The sequence below is a fragment of the Ischnura elegans genome, chromosome 6 (assembly GCF_921293095.1).
Source record: "Ischnura elegans chromosome 6, ioIscEleg1.1, whole genome shotgun sequence".
NCBI lineage: Eukaryota > Metazoa > Arthropoda > Insecta > Odonata > Coenagrionidae > Ischnura > Ischnura elegans.
This window is the reverse complement of record NC_060251.1, coordinates 115,295,322-115,315,017: the sequence shown is the minus strand read 5'-3', so window position 1 is coordinate 115,315,017 and position 19,696 is coordinate 115,295,322. Positions and strand designations below refer to the sequence as shown.

At 37.9% G+C, this 19,696-nt stretch overlaps 1 protein-coding gene across 1 annotated transcript in view; it reads right to left on the bottom strand.

Annotated features, from left to right (window-relative positions):
• Nucleotides 1–5,467: 5,467 nt before the first annotated feature.
• Nucleotides 5,468–19,696, bottom strand: part of LOC124161540 (inositol polyphosphate 5-phosphatase OCRL) — a 34,491-nt gene continuing 20,262 nt past the window's right edge. Inside the window, exons 15-19 of the mRNA XM_046537910.1 lie at nucleotides 18,967–19,064; nucleotides 17,911–18,100; nucleotides 15,249–15,376; nucleotides 14,215–14,326; nucleotides 5,468–7,798 (exon numbers count right to left, since the gene is read on the bottom strand). Of these exons, the coding sequence (XP_046393866.1) occupies nucleotides 7,638–7,798; nucleotides 14,215–14,326; nucleotides 15,249–15,376; nucleotides 17,911–18,100; nucleotides 18,967–19,064 (689 nt within the window). The 3' untranslated portion in view covers nucleotides 5,468–7,637. The remainder of the gene's footprint in view (nucleotides 7,799–14,214; nucleotides 14,327–15,248; nucleotides 15,377–17,910; nucleotides 18,101–18,966; nucleotides 19,065–19,696) is intronic.

Genomic DNA, 19,696 nt, shown 5'->3' with positions numbered 1-19,696 from the left:
TTTCCTTCTATTCTTTAATTAATTTTTTATGATTATATGTACATGTTTTCAATGACATGGGATTAGGGCATCTTATGGCTGTGTTTAACAACTGGCTGTTTGGTAATTCACCAAAGAATGCAGTTATCCAAACCATCACGTGGCCAGATTTCATGGCTTAAATTAAAATTTTCTTTCCCTACTTGCCTCAATTGCTAATCAAACCTTAGAAGGTTGTGATATACACTAAGAAAAGATTTGGCAAATGTGATTAAGAGTGAAAATAGCCAAAATGCAATTGGGATTGATTTCCAGTACAGACCACATTTAATATTGCCCATTAACAACATATACAAAACTTGAGAGACCTTGGGTTAATCTTGTACTATCGCAGTCAGAACTTGTTCCTAGTTGATTGCAGTGTGCCAGCTGCCAGGGAAGAGAGAGAATCCGTAACAGATGAAGGAGGGGAAGGAGTCCACCCAGCAAAGGGGAAGTCGTTGTCGTTTAGATTGGCTGGGAAGGCTTATTTGATGGTGGCATTGAAAAAAGTTTATGTCTGCTGAGAAAAAAGAGGCTGCTACCTCTGAAACCAGAAGTAGCGGTGTACGAATGGACACAAAACCTGAACTCTCCCTATGCGGGCACTCTTGGCTGTTCAAGTCAGTCGTGTTCAGGGGCAGCCAGATGAAGGAGTTGGCCACGCATGGCCATTCACCCAGCATACGCATGTCTAGCTGGTGTACATACCTCTGTCTTAACCACCTCAAACAATGGCTTCAGAAAGAAACATGGGATGATAGTAGGTATAAAGGCCTATGAAGAGGTTTTCCCTTGTGCAAATGCTATTCTGCCCTTGGACTGCCAGGGCACACAGCTGACCGAATCAGTTCACCCCTGACCTCCATTGTTTCATCTGAGGCAGTCTTGCCTGTCGGAGACCTTTGGAAATATGCTGTATGCGTGAAATACAGCAGGAAACATTTGACTAATGCCCCTCTCTATCTCTCGCACCCCGTCACAGAGTTAGCCACTCAAAGTTTGTTTTTGCAACCACTCACAGATGTCCATAATTGCCCTGTCATGACAAAAAATGGACCTCTATTAGTATATGTGAAGCCCGGACTTCGAATCACTTGATATGTGGACTCAGGATCTTGTGCTTCATTTGAAATTTGAGGAGAGATGAAGTTTGTGGGGAGACTATGTATTGTCGTTTTTAGCTCAAGGTTTTAGGCCTCATCAACTATGAACTTTCCAATCTCTCATTTGCTTCTTCTCGTGTCTTTTAAAGACCTGCATCTGAACAGAATATATATTCACACACTGCCTGGGTAGAAACATGTGAGAGTGACCTTTGAGTGAACAGCCCATTGTCTTCCCAGAAGTGAGAGGCAAACGAATTCTCATTTTGACACTCTTATCTTTGGTGTATGATGTGGAACGTGGTGAGGTTCTAAGATGTTCTTCACATCGCTCAGAAAGGTTACTCAATAATTCAACCCAAGGTTTGGTTTGGATAAGTGAGGATAGAGCTCACCCCAGAATAGGTCACAGGCATGTTAAATTCACATTGGTATTCAGGGTAGGAGGTCCAGTTTCTATCCCTAGGTCACCTTGCACTTCTAGGATTTTTGTTTAGGGGTTGTCCAAAGGCTTCAAAGGGTTTGAATGTGGGGCCCCTTGATCAGAAGCCAAATGCTCTATCCTCTGGGATCTAACGGAAATGTGCTCTTTATTGTTCAGGCTATCAAAGCATAGCACATAGCCTCTGAATCTCTCGCCTCAGATGCGTCTGTTTTCTGTAAAAGCTGTGTAATGCTCTCTGTTTGCTCTTAGCAGTTATTGATGAACCACACAGCTTTCCTTTGTAATTTATTTATTCAACAAATTAACTTTTCTTTTGCTGGATCCCGTATGTTTGCCACATATCCAACGCATGGCCTTACAAGTGCAAAGTAGCGCATATCTTTCATTCTATTACCCTCCCACCTCAATCTATCTGATATTTTTTATTTGAATTTATTTACAAATAGGATATTAACTTCTGCCAGAACTTGAATTTCAAAATTTTAACAGAAAATAAAATTGTCATTTATTTTTATCATTAGGAGTAACATTTTTTCCTGATAATTCATTTTGTTAGTGTGATTTTTCAAAAATTAATTAGTTAAAATAAAATAACTTTTTTTTATTCCACACTTTATTTTAAATAGCACGACCCGCGTTTCATCATCTCATGCTATCATCACCTGATCATAGCATGAGGTGCTGAAACCCGGGTCGTGCTATTTAAAATGAAGTGTGGAATAAAACAAAGTTATTTTATTTTATAATGAAGCAATTCCACAAAATAACGCTTGAGACCGTGTCTTATATTAGTTACTTAACACTAGAATGACTGAGGGCAGTCAATTGACCGTTTGCATTTTTCTTTCACAGACCATTTAATTATTTTTCGATCAATGATGCTGAGATTTTTTTACTTTTAATTATTTTTCGATCAATGATGCTGAGATTTTTTTTACTTTTAATTATTTTGGAACAAATAATGTGAAAATGAAGTTTTTTTTTTGGGGAAAAAATTCATGTCGGGAGAAATGTCAGCTTTTACCTAGAATGACAGAGAGCGGTCAATTGACCGTTTTTATATTTAATACCGTAATTTAGATCTCATTGTCGATTCTTGGTGTCAATTTCATCAAATATTATAGTATGCTCTTTAACACTCACGATAACTATTCAAGTTTGACTCTCATATCTTTAAAACAGTTCTGAAGCATGATTTTACAGTTTATGTGAAACAGAGAGACATAAGAAAATCCATGATATGTTGCATCGTAAAGAGTCGCTCCTTAGCCTACTAAGTACTCTTAAGGGCAGTGATTTACATTAATTTTGCTGAAATTCTTTGTTGCGTTTGTTCGTAGCTGCTGCCAACCAAGCCTGGCACCACTGCACCCCGCTTCCCCTGCGTGTTGCGTAACCTGTAGGGTTGCACGTAAGCACGCAAGGAATACCCTTATCGCGATGTGTCATAACTTGCATGCTGGTCACTTCCTCTTAATAGACACTGCAGTCACCCATTCTCTTAGTTCAGTCCACACTGTGGTCATCCAGTTCACCAAAACTGGTTATATTCTCCTAGATACCCTAATATAAACTATATTTTTCGAATAAATTTGGTGAAAACTTTTTTTTGTGCTCAGTTCATTGGAAGAATGAAATTTATTTCAAATGTGACAAAACATTAACATTTTTCTTAGATTATAATAGTTGAAATTTTCACCGGTTGAGGCACGAAGTTGTTATTTTTTATTTCCCGAAAATGATGCGGTCTGTCGCTCAGAGGCATTTATGGTGATAGTTACCAGTGTCATGTAAACCATGATCATGGATGTGGGTAAACTGTTCTCGGGATTCCCACGAGGTCAATTCTTTCACAACGGCCAACGCTTCAAGCTCCGTCTCCGCGCTCTGATGATGAGCGCCAAGACAGAGCTTGAAGCGTTGGCTGTCATGAAAGAATTCACCTGGTGGGAATCCCGGGAACAGTTTACCCAGACAATTTGCCGGAAAGCATCTAATCATATTTCATGATCACGGATGTTTCCCAACACCTCCCCGTCAACTTGTTTGCTTGCACGCAGTCTCACTTTCCCGTGATCAATGCTTCCTCTAATGGTTTCCTTCAATATTCCTCTGTTCTACACCTTCCTTAGACATTTTCTACAACATACTCATTGAACGTGTTTGAATATATTTCTGGGTCGATCGGCACTCCCTATGTCACTCTCATTGTCCGGACCATCCCTAGTTTTTATAAAATATCTGTCATGTGCAAATAAATTTTTCTTATTCAAAAACGCACAACAAAAATAATTGAGGTATCATTTTTGGGGCTGGAATGGATTAATGGCATTTCAATAGGGAGAACTGCTTTGAGATTGACGTATGAGCAAGGCTATGGAACAAATTAAAGTCATACCTCAAGGTATCACTGTATTTATGTTGATAATTGTACTATTCCAACTTATTTTTATAAGTGTGCAACAATTTCCACCATACAGCTTGGAGATGGCAATAATTGGCGAAACTGGTTCTTCACATTTACATATAATGTAGTCAAGTTATACGAATATCAATATTGAAATACATATGCGTTTTTATGATTTTATCCTTGCACGCATACTGTATTACATTCCTTCCAAGAGATGAAGTTCCATATGCGTCAGGATATCAGTAATAAGGGTATCGAAAATGCATTGCCTGGCTTTGAAATAATACGTATTGAGCTCATGTCTCAAGTGTATTTGGCCCACTGTCCATATGCATCCAACAAAACTGATTTATGTGGACCATTCTTATATTTTCATTCAGTAAGTTCCAAATGAAAATATGATTCATCTTATATTGCTTTGGGAGATTTATCTTAATATGTATGTACATCTTCAAACTGCTCTGCAAGTCACCTCAGTAGGTTTGATGTGGGATTTTTTAAGACACCAGCCATTAGAGCAATCCAAGTTGTGCTGAATTATATCTGTACTTAATTGCTCAAGCAATCTGAGCCTAGCACCTAGCCTCCAAGTCTCTTATGTCCCGTTTTTAGTTTAAGTATACCAGGACTAGCCACGGTGATAACTTTATGGGAGTCGCCCGCAATGCGCAAATTGTGCGAATGTCTCTATGGATCCACCTCCAGATGTCCACCTGGGTGATAGCCAATCCCATTTATTTTCAACTTTAGGTATTAAACTACATTCTGAAGTGACCTAGTAGTAAGTCAAGTTATATAGGGTGGTGAATGTATGTGTTGCATACGTAATGCCATGCCAACTGATTTGCTCTGATCATGAGTTGTGCGCTGAGTTGCTGATTGTTGACCGGTGGTGATGTACGGCCTGACTAGCATGGCCCACCGGTGGCTCTCATGTAGCATTTGGCCACACCACATAGGTTACCATATGTAAAATAGAAATACTTGACTTCTCATTTCACCAAACAGAGACAACTTCAAAATGAAGGAAAATATGCCGTAAATTTGTGATTGTGCAAGGCACAGGACATGTGCGACACCCCTGTGGGTAATGCTGCAGTGAACATGTTAATCAGTGGACTAATACAAAAATGTTTCATACAAGGCCTTTCTGGACCATTCTTCCTGTCATCACCAGGCCGTCCATTGTGTCCCATGATGCAGCCATTTAAGTTGTTCTCCTTAAAATTTTCAGCTCAGTCTTCTGAGGATTTACCGTGAATTCTATGCTTTCGTCAAAATTTATGCCTCACTGCAATAAAGAAACCTACTCGAGACAAAAGTTATGATAATTATTACCTTTGATGATGATAATAAAGGCATGCATTCATGGCCCTCTTTTCTAAATTAAACCTCAAGAACTCAACCTCAAGTCTACCTTATTTTGTATGATTTAAAAACAATATCTGTTCAGAAAAAGTGATCCAAAGAATATCAGAACAACTTCAGTTGATCTCATGACTTACATTTTTATTGTTTTCCAGAAAGACACTATTTATACAATTGCAAATAAACACTATACAATAACTATGAAACACATATATTAAACAATATTATCAAAGAGGAGGCATTTTTACATTTACATTTTAGATGAAAAAATTTTCCTAGCAACTGTGTTAGTTCAGATTAAGCATGTGTGTAAGGGACAATAACAGCTCAACTAGTGTCAGTATTTGTTTTCACCTACAAGGTACAAAAATTGGGTCTTATTGCATAAAGAAATTTAACTTGAAAAACTGTTTCTATGCTAGTGTCATCCACATGAATTGCTAATTCTTAGTATTATGCATTGATATAGGTGTCAATAAGTTATAAAAAAGATAAATATTCAATTTTGAATAAAACAGTCCATCTTTACATTCATTCAGAATAGCACATGCTATGACTTCATTTCAGAGGACAAAGCATTTCCTTCTGGTAAGGATTTTCACTAAATTTTAAAAGACAAGGTTGATTAATTTTTTAATGAAATATATGAATTTAAATGAATCAATTAGCAGGATTTAATGCCTGATTTCCTTCACATTGCACTTAATTTCAAACCTTGAAGCAAGAATGCTAATGGAAAACTAGGACTAGCCGTACATTAAAATACAACCACCAGAGTAATAAAAGTGAGTTTAAAGCTTCTTTCTTTGCCTAAGTTAACATTGGTGAAAATGAACAAATTTAAGGATATCCCAAATGAATCACTCTTTTGACCATAATTGTATGAAAATAAACTGTTTTCTTTCTTAAACGGAACTGACTGACAGATTGACAAGCAGTTAAGCATAGAAAAGCCTGGTCTAATACAGTTCATCACCAAAAATCAAGCAATCGTCATTTCAAAAACTTTTCTACTGAAAATACACACCTTAAAAAAGTAGGTACACACTTGTGCTCAATTACACATTCTTCCTCCCCTTCGCTTATTCAATCACAAAATAACGCATTGTACTGGCAGTTTATCAATTTTACACAACCTTTAATTACGATGACTAGGCTTTGATCAGTTAAGAAGAAAATTACAGTCAGACAGTCTCATACAGGCCAACAATGGCCACCATTAATACACACACTGCCAGTGGAAAATTTCCAGCATAATTCTAGAGATATGGTGAAAAAATATTTACCTTGCATTAGGTATTCTTATAGAACATTGTAAACTGTGATGCCACTTCAGACGCAAGCTTACTTTCGCCTGGATGTTGCTAGTTGAGCCACCGAAAGCAACTTATTTGGAATAAAATCCAGAGGTTATTGTTAAATTGTTAAAAAGTATGAAATGGAATAACTGAGAAGTAAAAGTATAAAACAAACATTATCATCCACTTTATGATGAGAAAAATATATAAAATGATACTTCAAAATAATGATTAAGTTGAATCACTTACCACCAATGGCTCAACTTTACTTGAAAATTATAGACATTACCTAGTGTCCAAGTGAAATCACTGCAAAACCACTTTCATTGTGAAAATTATAAATAGGAAAGTTAACAAATGTGAAACATCTAAAAATCAATTTGGGTAAAAAATTAAATAATGTATAAAAATGCACAGATAGATGATCCCATTCGATTGGGAATGTTTAAATCCTTCAAGTTGGCTGAAATGAAAATATTATTGAAACCAATAAATAAAAGCGAAAGTATAAGTCTACCTATGAGATAGCTATACCACCAACCTTGGTGTGAAATTCAAATGGTCAAACTACACCTCACAAATATTTCAGCTGAACAGAAAAGCTTTCGGAGATGTAATTTGCTGCTCTTAGAAAATGCTGCATCATCACCGGCACCAAGAGCATACACATGATCAACAAAGTCAGATAGAACACGCAAACCTCCTTCCTTTAAAATGGTGCCGTAGTTTTACCAACATGAACAATAGATTCCCAGTCTCTCATAAAACTGTTATGGCCACGTGACACATTTACATAATTCTTTCCTCACACACGAATAAATAAGATATAACATTAAAATTTACAATTACATCAGCAAGCATTGATAACAATATACATACATATTATTGCGGGGTTTTTGGATGCATGTGTGTAATGTACAACACTATAACAAGAAAAAATATGTTGATTGCCGAGAATTCTACTGGGGTTATATAACAACCTACGATCAAGATCAGTGGCCTAGCAAGAAATCACTTTGGTCATTCACTAGGAAATGGTGGACAAAGTTCGCTTTCTTGCGATCAATGACAGGATCGCCACCCTTGCTAGACCCCAAACTATCGCCCCTCCTCCGTGGCGGGTCCCTCAAAAAGATTCCTCCAAACAGCATGGCTGCCAAGAGAGAAGAAATCCACAATGAGAATATGGAATAGAAGGAATCTTTGTGAATTCAACACAACTTTCTGTTTGTTAAACCACAACTGATTTCAAAAACAACATGTCATTCTTAAGAGAAATAAGCAGTGATGGAAAAAGAATGTAGAAAATGAAATTGGGCTTGGATACAATTACACTCTCAAATATGTAATAACCTGGAATTAATAATTATTCTTAGAAAGAGAAATCAGTCTGACTACAATTAAGATTACTAATACATGCATTTTATTTTGCTCCAGCACATAATGAAATTGCTATCAATATTTTCTCAAAATGGAGTAATACAGTAAACTCTTGATTTTACGAAGCAGGATTTTACGAAGTTTTCGATTATACGAAGTGATATTGCGGTCCCGGTGAAAAGCCTATGCTAAATACATGGCGCTATTCGATTATACGAAGTTTCGATTATACGAAATTTTTTGAATTTACGAACCTCGGCTCGGTCCCTAGGAGCAAATGGCATTCGTTTATACGAACTACGGCAAAAAATTTGTCAACAAAACTAGTTACGCCGGCGTAAGTAGCTAAAAAATCAGCGCTTCCAACTGTGGTCCATCAAAAGTGCGAAATCGTAAATGATAATGCAACTTTGGAGAGAAATGGGTCGCCAAAAACCTCACTGTGGGAATTTAGGGGGAGTAGGAGTACAGTTAAAATATCGCGGCTGACATTATACCACTATTTACGTGCCTGTTCGTAAACATAGCATCGACAATAATTCGTAGTTTAACATGCCAGGAAGGTTGCGCGGAGTATTTCGTACACCCCTAATTAACCCTTTGCACTGCTGTGAACGTACAACGAAGACTACTTGACTACTTTTCGCCGAAGCACTTCGAAGGGTCCCTAATCCGGGACCCTTTCCTCGACGAGCTCACCCTCGCTGGCCCCTGAAACTGGGCTATTTTTTAATGCATTACCTTACGCAACCCTGGGTTTCAAAGGGCAAAGGTGCCATGGGGGGAAAAAGAGTAAAGTGCGTGTTACTGTGGGGCTGTGCGTCAACCAAACAGGCACGGTCAAAATAAGCCCGATGTCATTGGGAAATTTGAAAGGCCACGGTGCTTAAAACATGTAAAATTGGAAGCCCTCCCCGTTTTTTACCATGCAAATAAAAACAGCTGGATGACCCGAGAAATTTTCCAGCAAACGGTTATACGTCTACAGAGAAAAATTGCTGGAGAGAACAGCAAAATTGTTTTAATAATGGATAATGCCACCGTTCATAAATACGTGGAAGATCTAAAATTGGCTAATGTTCGAGTCCTCTTTTTACCCCCGAACTCGACTAGCAAGTCCCAGCCCTTGGACCAAGGCATTATCCAAGATTTTAAAGTCCTGTACCGGAAGAAGCTTGAGCGGTATTACTTGTGATGGATCGGTATGTATACATTCATCTATTTTGCTCATGTGCGTTTGGATATCGATTTAGATATTTTTATTCATGATTATCATTCTTTCAAATCTATTTGCTACTTTTATAAATGGGAACAGAAATTAATAACATCCCGAAATGGACGTTGATTAATGCAATCCGCGCCATAATATCTTTTCGTGTATATATTGGCCTTTGTGAATGAACAACTTAAATATCTTAAGTATTGGGCTCTATTTACCGCCAATTTATATTTCAGGCTTCTCGTAATGAAGACGCACTTCCAAGTCTAACCATGAACTTTCTTCTCACGCGCTTCCCCGTTCTCCCATGCTGGGGTTCTGTCTTTCAAAAGCCTTTGTCCCTTCCCTCCTGCCGCCTTTGACTGATCTTGCTGACACCCACCTTACGCATCCCAAACCCCTCCTTCCCCAGCATTTCCCATTCACTCCCTCCCTAAGGTGACTGAGCTTGTGTGCGTCGCAAAAAAATACATACGGCCCCCAAAAGTAGACTGAGGCAGAGCTGAAGGCCATTTCCCCACCCTTCTTTGTCCTGCCCCCTTCACCAGTCCTTGTGATGACCACACTTCTTCCCTCAGGCAATCCCCATCCCACTCTTATTCACCCCACCCACTGGGAACGTTCCCCGATTGTGGAGAAGGGCATGGTTCATCTTTACCTGCGACGGGGGGAAGTTATTAACCGGAGAGAGGCGGAAGAAGTATCTTCCACTATCGGGAAAATGGTGCCGCGCTTATAATTGTCTCTCTTCTTCTCAGCTGACTTTTCAATTGAAATTAATTTCTTTGCTCTTTCCACACTATATTTATTTACGATTATGGCGCGACTATTTTTTAGTGCTAAAACTAAGAAAATCTTTTCTCTATGTCAATGATCCTTTGCCTAACTTTCAATACGGCGGAGAAAGGAACACGAAAACTAAATGAGGTGACGGTACAGGTTTTTGCGTGTCATTTTTTGGGAATTCACGCTAGCGAACCAATACTTAACCACGTTGAGAAATGATAAAACGTCTCTTGTAGGAAAACAATCAATGTGGATAATAACGTTTCTATCTACATATATTTCTCCGATACTGTAAGATGTTTCTCCTGTCGTTTTCCGGTTGGAACCTTGCTCCTGTCGGCATAAAAGGAGAGAAACATACTATATGAACAGGTCACCTCACACCCGGTATGAAGAATACAGTCCTGATGAAGAATTAAGTCTTTTATGGCAACGTCTGCGAAGATGATGGAACACAGTAGTCGGACGGAGAACTCAAACAGAATTTACTTCAAATATTCGCCAGAAGATAATCACATCCTACGTTATTTATGATCGTAATTGAATCTCAGTGAAAATAGAGCACATTCTGCTGAAAATACGAAGTAACTCGAAATATTAACTTACGAAGGTTATTTTGGAAACGGGCTAAGACCCTTGTTTTTCTTTTTTTCTCGTCACTGAGCGATAGAGGGCGACATAAATGGCGGTTAGGCCGGCTGCCGCTAAAATTCCGTGGGTGTCAGAAACAAATATCTATCTTTTGCATACTTAATAGTAGCTATTGGCTCCTAACCACAAATTTATTACTGTAAATTCTTATAATAAACATTGCAATTCATTACTTGATTACGTTTTCTAAACTGGTCGGGAATTTCTTTAGCGATCGTTGATGTTGAAGTATGAACAAGAAATGGGAATTTTATGGTGGTATAATTATTTAACGATTTTTCACATCATAAATCGATAGCAAAAAGCCTTTTCTATGAATTATACCGAGAATAACCACCGAAAACATTTAAATAAGACCACTAAAGACAAAAAACGGCGGAAGAAACAAAAGCGAACATTTTTTTCGTGACTTATGAAAAAGGTTTGAATTTACGAAACTCGATTTTACGAAGTGCCAATTTTCCGGTCCCCCTGACTTCGTAAAATCAAGAGTTTACTGTAGTATGCAAACCAGCATTTTAATTATTACTTAATGCCATTGCATAAAATTATAATTTAAGTGCTTGATTTGGGCCCATTAGGCATAAATAAATATTTACAACAGCGGATAAAGTAATTGTAGCCAGAATTGCCTTTTGATGTGCATGTGTGGATATAAAATTTTCACTTTTGACTACTAAAATGTAACAATTACTCAAGTGCAGTGATTACTCGCATAAGCTAAGGGGATGTTCCCCAAACAAAATAATGCTCAACACACCACAGTATATTTTTAAAACTTCAGCTTTCATGTTACATCAAAAGACCTTATAGATTTCACATATATAGTTTTATTATCGACCAGTTACACGTACGATGCCTGAAGATGTCACACAGCGACAAAACTGGTCCACATTAAAATTATTTATGTGTAATCTACAGGGTTTTCTGATTAACCATGAAGCAATTTCACAAAGTCAGGCCCCAAACTATCCATTTCCTCTCGTATATTAATGACAAAGAAAAAAACAAGAACTATCACAATTCCCTGACACAATCCTCATAAAGGTTTAACCTGAAAATGATTCCTGCCTTGCCAGTTACATATTACTATATTCCATCGATGATGAACTACTGATGCCTGCTACATCAGAGCAAAGTGCATTTTGATGAAATTTTCATTTTTCAAAAATATAGATATCGTCAATTTAAAATGGAATGGTGCGCACACCAGGCAGTATTATTTGGAACATAATCCTTACGATATTACTTTGATGATAAAAAGTAAAAAATGTTGTTAACTACCCTTTTCACCTCTCTCTCCTTTGGTTTATGCAACACTGATAACTCTTAAGCATACAATTAATGCATAACTGCCAAGGATATAACCAAACCTACAGTACCAAATGGGCTGGCAAAATCTGACGTAACAACAGCCAGTTGCAATGGAGATTGTCATATTATTTTCCAGACAGGTTCGAGTCATAGCAGTTTCTGCGATACAGAATTTTTGGACCATGAATTTCTGACGTCCACGGTTCTTTTAGCCATCTAATCACTATTGAAAGTTGCTATTGGGTCCCTGCCACTCAACTTATTTATATTCTGAGCCTGGTAATAACTTTCCACGCATAAAAAGGTTTTCAATGACCGGAGTAGATATTGGCATACATAAGGCACTTCCAAGCTCTAATGATTACCAATATTGACCACCAAGCTGACATGGCACATGAATATAAGGGCTGTTAGCATTAATATTGTCCCTTCAAACAAAATATGGAACACTTTGCATTTTATCTGCATGACAAGAAGTCCATCCACTAATGTTCTTGAGATGAAACATGTAGTAATCTGTAGCAATCAACACTGTGGTTATTGGGATACCGTACTTCAATTAAAAGGTTTATATTTTAAATAATAAATTGTTAGCAAATAGACAGAATAAGCTACTTATCATTCAATTTGCCCAAAATCTGAACGTGGTGCAGGCAGGTTTTAAATTGCGGACTTTTACTTTGCCCATTTTTATAGGTGGTGTGGCAACCACTTGCTTTACCACTCCTTGATAATGTTACGCAGCAACGAAACCATTGTCGGTCACAATAAATTACCCTGTGGAAACAGCCAATTTTTTTATTTCTTCTATTCCTATGGTAAAGAATTTCCATACGGTTACGCCCGCTACTATTAATTATATTAAATACACTTATTTTATCTTAGGTTGTAAATAAAGTTAAAAAGCCACAGAATGGAAACTGTGAACACAAAAATCAATGATTACATTTATGGAGTGATCTTACAACTTTTGATAGCGCTGTAATACATTGAAAATACAGCAACAAGGCCTTTGGGGAACATGTGAAAGCAGCCTGAGAAAGTTTAATAACTTGAAATTAAATTGTGGGTTCAATATTTCCCGACAATGTAATATAAGCACAGAAATAATTAATTCCCTGCCTAATGATACCATTTCAGTTGACTATAATGCTAAAAACTCCACTGGTGAGATAGGAAAAATGACAAAACTTTCACTTAATACTTTAATACAGGACAAAAAGTTTTTTTCAAAAAACAAACAAATAATTAGCTATCTGTGATGCCATGACTTTACCAGTCCATTTCCTATGGAGCTGGATAGCTAATAAGGCAGCGTAAATTGTTCGCTGTAAGTCTCCCTAGGCCTTACGGGCCCCTGAGGGCCTAGTTATCACATCAAAGGTGTATAAGTTTAATTTCAATTCTTTAAATAACAGCCTTTATTTTGTGGTTCAACACTATATTTGTGGTCTGAAATTATTCACACTCCAAGAAACCAAATACAGTGAAACCTCGATATAACGACACCCCACGGTGCACTAATAAACATGATAAAATCGCTATAGCGAATTGTCGCTTTACCGGAGGTGGAGCAAATAATAGCCAAAATACCTGTTGCAAACAGATATACAGGAACAGGAGTGGTGCGGCGACAGATAAACATCTATCCGATAAACGTAAGCATTAATCCAGACGAAAGGCGATATTTTTTTGCATCACTAAATTTCCTTACTCAAATAACGACTAACTATTCAAACAATTTATAAGTGCCGCACTGAATAAAAATCATGCAAAGCATTGTTTCGTCATCATTATACTTATCGAACGACAGTTTACCACATAAATTTGAGACTGAGCACTCCATTAACTTCATTTCTAACAGATCGCTAGCAATTACAAAGGTTAAGGAGTCTTGATGAAAGTCTTCCGGCGGTGAAACCCTCGCTATGGCGAGAGCCAACACCGAAAGGGTCTCGTAAAAACGAATTTTTTAACACGCTTATTATAGGGTCAATTGACGGTGCATCGGCTATCTCTCGTAATAGCGGGGGTGTCGCTATAGCCCGTACTCGCTTTAACGAGGTTCCACTGTAAGCAATAAAATAATCATGCCAAGATTCTAAAACAATGGATTTAATACAGCTAAGAAATGTAAATCTTAATAATTGGATGGATGAATGATAAATTTTATGACATGTTTTGATGAAAAAGTGCATATTTACAAAACTTCATCTCACCTAAAACATTGGCATCAAGTCCATTCTCATTCATGTGACTAAGAACTTCCTGCAGAAAAGCACAGAGGTAGAGGAACACATTCTTGCGGAATTCTGGCAACTCCATCACAATCTGAAAATTGAAATGAATTAAAAAACAGGTAAAAGAAAGACAAAATTGACTCTTAATCTATTCACGGCACGGAATGTTATTTGACAGAGGTGACTGATAGCTGACGTCATTTGTGTCATGAGGGAAAGGAAGGGAAGGAAGGATGGAGTTGTGTTGGTTATTTTGCCTGCTCTCAACGAAAGACCGTGTTAAAGGGACCATGGCTTAGAGTCCTTCACAAGGGACAAGAGGGCTATGCTTATAAATGCCCTCGACAAAGCAAGCGAGCAAGGATCAGCAGGGGTGCCGCTAGGAATTAAGGCCGGGGGGGGGGGGGGGGGGGGGGAAGGGGGGGTTTTTGGTGCAACTGATACCAGTGTGTGTGGGGTTGTGGTATATCCACCAGGATAAGCGGTAGGTGTGAGATTAATAAATTGCGGAATTTTATGATAAATGGTTCAAAATGGTGAATTTTACCACTTTCTGAGGGATATTTTATTAATTCTTATACTATTCTATTAGTAATATCAACCCAATTAAGTAAAATGGATTAAACTTAAAAATTTCTCTGAGCTCTGGGGGGGGGGGGGGGGGGGGTTATCCCCCAAACCCCCCCCCTCGCTGTGCCACTGAGGATCAGGTAGTCTCTGAAAAGCCATCACTGGATTAGCCACCACACCAATCATCCCCTAATCATTTCACCTGATCAATTAGGTAGGTAATCAAGTACAAATACTGAGTTAATATATTAACATTCCTGATCACAAACTTTAAAGGGAAAACATCCTACAGAATGACTATGAAAATCTCATGCACTATAAAATGTACAAATATATTTTCTACCATAAAACAGCAGGAGAAACCTCACAACTTCAGGCTTATCTCAGACATTGGACAACAAGATTGAGATGTTAGTTACAAAAAAATATTTATATGTACTTACTTGCTTGCAAGCTTTGTAATTTCCACATTCCTTAAAACAGAATTTGTGTAAATTAAAAGGAATAATTGGCTCTGCCGTTGACTCCAAAAGAAGTACTAATGCTTCAGCTACAGAATGAACGCTCCCAGCTGCATCAATTAAGGAAAGTTACCGTAAAATTACTCCTAGAAAAATTGCAAATTTCTAGAACTTCAAAGACAGATAATTACATTACTAACACAATAAGCAATAAGAAACAAAATGTGCATCAATTCCAGACTATTTCATGACATTTTTTATTTTCATGAGATAACTTTAATATTACAAAAAAATTCACCTGACCTGGCAATCAACAGACGGTTGAAATAAGGCCAATATGTATAGATTAGATCTGAATTTTCAAGGATGCTTGGCCGTTTGAATATTTGGGCATCTTTGCTAATGTGATGAGATCTTCATTATGGATGAAAGCATCTCGGGTTTCCAACCGGGTCAGGGTCTGCATTGTGTAGGCCGACGTTTCGTTGGGAGACTTTCCCAACAGCCTCAGGGCTGATGATGCCGATGTTGTTGTGTTTTGATATATATACCCTCCTCCTTCACCTAGGTGGTGTCTGATTGGTCAGGGATGTTTACTCCTTTCTTGTCCTATTTATTGCCAGGTTCCAAGCGCTACTTAGCTGCAGTCCTCGATCTCTATTGATGTTGTTTGGGTGAAGACAGATCTCTACGGCTTCTTTAGTAATACGGTCCCAATAGCCTCTTGTTTTTTCAAGTTGGGTAGTTTCTTCCCAGTGGATGTTGTGATTTTCCTGGACACAGTGTTCAGCAATGGCCGATTTTTCAAATTGACCGAGTCGGAGGTGGCGTCGATGCTCCTTCACCCTGGTCTCAATGGTCCTCTCTGTCTCTCCAATATACACTTTACCACATTCGTATGGAATGCGGTAAATGCCGGCTGTTTTGGGACCAATAGGGTCCTTGGCTCGGACTAACTGATCCCGGAGTTTAACAGGAGGAAGGTGAATGCTACGAATATGTATAGTGTTTAGAAAGAATCCTTGCTATCTTTCCCGAGACCGCGGAGACATATGGCAGGATGGATTTAGATGCTGGAGGCCGTTCTTCGTTTGGTTTGTCTCCTTAGTCTTGTCTGAAGGCCCTTTTAAGGGCCCTATGGACTTGGAAGTGGCTGTATCCGTTGTCTATGAAGGTCTTCTTCAGATGTTTCAATTCTACTTGTAAATTATCCTCGTCGGAGATCTTTTTGGTCCTAAGAATTAATGAGGATAGGACCAAATTCTTCTGTGATGGATGATGGTGACTTTGCCCATTTAGGTAAAGATCGGTATGAGTGGGCTTCCAATATACCTTGTGCCCCAGGGTTCCATCTCCCCTGCGGCGGATGTCCAGGAAGGGTAACTCTCCATTTGTGCAATGAATTGAAATCACCTCTAAGTACATATATACCACAAGGTCATTTTGAGAAAAAAATTGCTCAAATTATAGTACTTTCATTTCATCACGTTTTTGTACAGAAAAAGTGGCTTGAATTGGATTATTTATCACTGCTCTGCAAATAATTGTGAAGATTATTGGCTCATTTATATCTTAAGTTTTTGACAAAATTTTTCCAGAGAAAACTGGATTAGTTTTTGGTTGTTATCCAAACTGCCAACATGGCGATGACAATCTTTAGTATGGCGTAGGAATGCCAACTGCAGAGAAGGAGAAACATAGTCATCACCATGATGACAGTCAAAAGGACACCAATCCAGTGGATCATTTAAAGCTTAATCTTTATTTCAGACATAGCATTTTAGTTAATTAAATTGTTTTCCATTTCCCATTTTTATTAAATTTGAATGTTCAAAAATTTATTAAGAGGTTGGATTCCTTCTTCTTGACTGATCATATTTAATCATTTTTGATGGTATATCCTTTGTCAACATTTGCCTGTTACATGTCAATGACCTGGGCCTCCTTTACATATTCTAAACATTTCAAGTTGATATCGTCATTTCCATACAAGTAATCCGTCACTAAAGAAGAGAAAGTGAGCAGGAGGCATGAATCCTCTTAAACTAAATTTTACAAAACATTCCATCTCAGAATCAGTTGGGAAGAATATAAATAAAATATTATAAATAATATGGTATTTCTATCGTCCGGTTTTTACCTGGCAGACAATGGCAGCGAAGATTTTTAGGGTATCACACCAAGTAAGGTCCTCCATAACTCCTACAGTTTCAGTAAGCAACTCTCTCCTTGTCTTCAGGGATCCAGGAAAGCCAGCGGTTGAGAGCAATAACCCTCTCAGCGTCTCCTGATTGGCTGCGGCTACAACATTAGCAATATACGGGACCACCTCCTGAAAATCTGTGGGGACTGGCAGCCAATCAGGACATGCTGAGAGGGCGACCACTCTCAACCGTGGATATTTCTTTTGTATATATATATATATATATATATATCCTGAGGGAAGGATGGAATGGATGATGAAGATGATGGGCGAGTTGCTTATCAAAACATTGGAAGGAGATGTGGAGGACTTCACCTGGTGTGGGACCTGAGTAACCTTCACTGCCAATCTGATATTTCATAAATAGTTCGCATCAAGTGCACACATAATTTAACGCATTCTGACACTAAATGAATGATGTAAAAATGGTGATAAGGATACGAAGTGGTTCTGGTGAGCCATAATCCAGCCAAGTCCTGATTAAAACCAGCTCATGAGGAAGGCCAGGTTGTATGAAAAGATGTTGCTGGCGAAGACCATGGCAATACAAGTGATCTACCAGGAACCAAATTTCTTTGGGGATTGGATAAGGCTCCTGAGTTGAAGGCACATCCTTTAAACACCCTTTCTCCTGATGACAGACATGAAGAAACAAAATCAAACATTTAAAATAAATAATTTACAATATTGTAACAGACAATCCACAAGTTCAAACAGTTTTACAAGGAAGATAAAAATCAATTACTCCTACATTCTCATTCCCACATCAAATTTCCTAGTTCAGCTCTGCTTAAAGGTCCAGTGTGGTAACACAAATGAAAACCAATACCCGAATGAAAAAGCATTGCCTTTTCATCCCCGAATAAAAGACTTATACAATCCCTAATAAGAAAATAGGGCAACTAAATTGGTCATATCATGATGGTCCGATGAAGGCAATCACAGAAGGACAGGTGGGTGGGAAGAAAGGCTAAGGATGGCGCATAACGAGTTACATAGAAAAGGTTACAAAGTACGCAAAGGAGAAGTAAATATGTAAATGCAAAAAGATTGGCAGTCGGAAGAGCAGAGTGGAGAGCTGTGTCAAACCAGTCTATGGACCACTGACTTGTGTGATGATGTGGAAACACAAATTAAAACTAATTTCCAAATGGAACAGCATTAATTTTTCATTCTTCTGAAGAATATTTTCAAGTGAGAGGGTTAAATTTCAAATTATTTCACAGGTCATTGTAGGATTACATATTACTCATCGCTCCAGATTGTCTCTTTAACCACACGGATGCTTTCTTCCAAAATTCACAACAGGCCCATCCTATCATTCCATCTTCATTCATGACCACTGCCCTTCTCTTCCCCTTCTGATTGTCCAGTATTTTTCTCTCAGTCACAGTTTTTAACACCCATTACCTCTACATGCACAATCCATCCACACTTTAATACATTGCCATTAAATTATTTCGTCAAATATTATTGAAAACATTTTTTAATACTCACAAGTTCCATTAATTTTCCCACAGGGATATCCCTGAGAGGCACACTAATGTGAACCAAAGCTTCAATTGAAGATCCAAAACAGCTCCATTCATATGTACCTGGATTGAAATAGGCAAGAAAAATCAATAATTATTTATCAAATCGTAAAACGATAATAGGTAATATGATGAGATTTTCTTGTCAATAATCTTGTCTTTTTCGCACATCTTTTTCATTTGGTGTTACGATGATGAATTGCTAGTCTGAGTGCAAAATGTAACTTTATATTATTTTATTTAGCCATATGCAAGTACATGCATGGCTTCATCAAAATTAAAAGTCAGGACATAGCAGCCAAATATAGAGACATAAACATAAAGTTACAATTTACACCTAGACTAACAAGTCATGCAGCATAGCATGACAAAGTTTTGCAAAAATACAATCGCTTTGAGAATCCCAGAATATTAATTCTTGGCGAGAAATTCTTTGACTCTTCCCTTAACTATCACTGGAAAGTTAATAGTTTCAAAGATGGCAATTCATTGCACAACTCTAATATTCAGAATATCAATGCATAAAACTAGAGCTCATTTACTTATCATTCAGACACCAATAGATATTTTTTTAAACAATTTCCAGAACACTGGAAAATCAGTTCATGAGTTTTATTTTCACATTATGAGGCCCACAGCCTATATGGCAGTTGTCTTATTTAGCAAGCAACGTGCTTATCTGACAGTAGGTTACT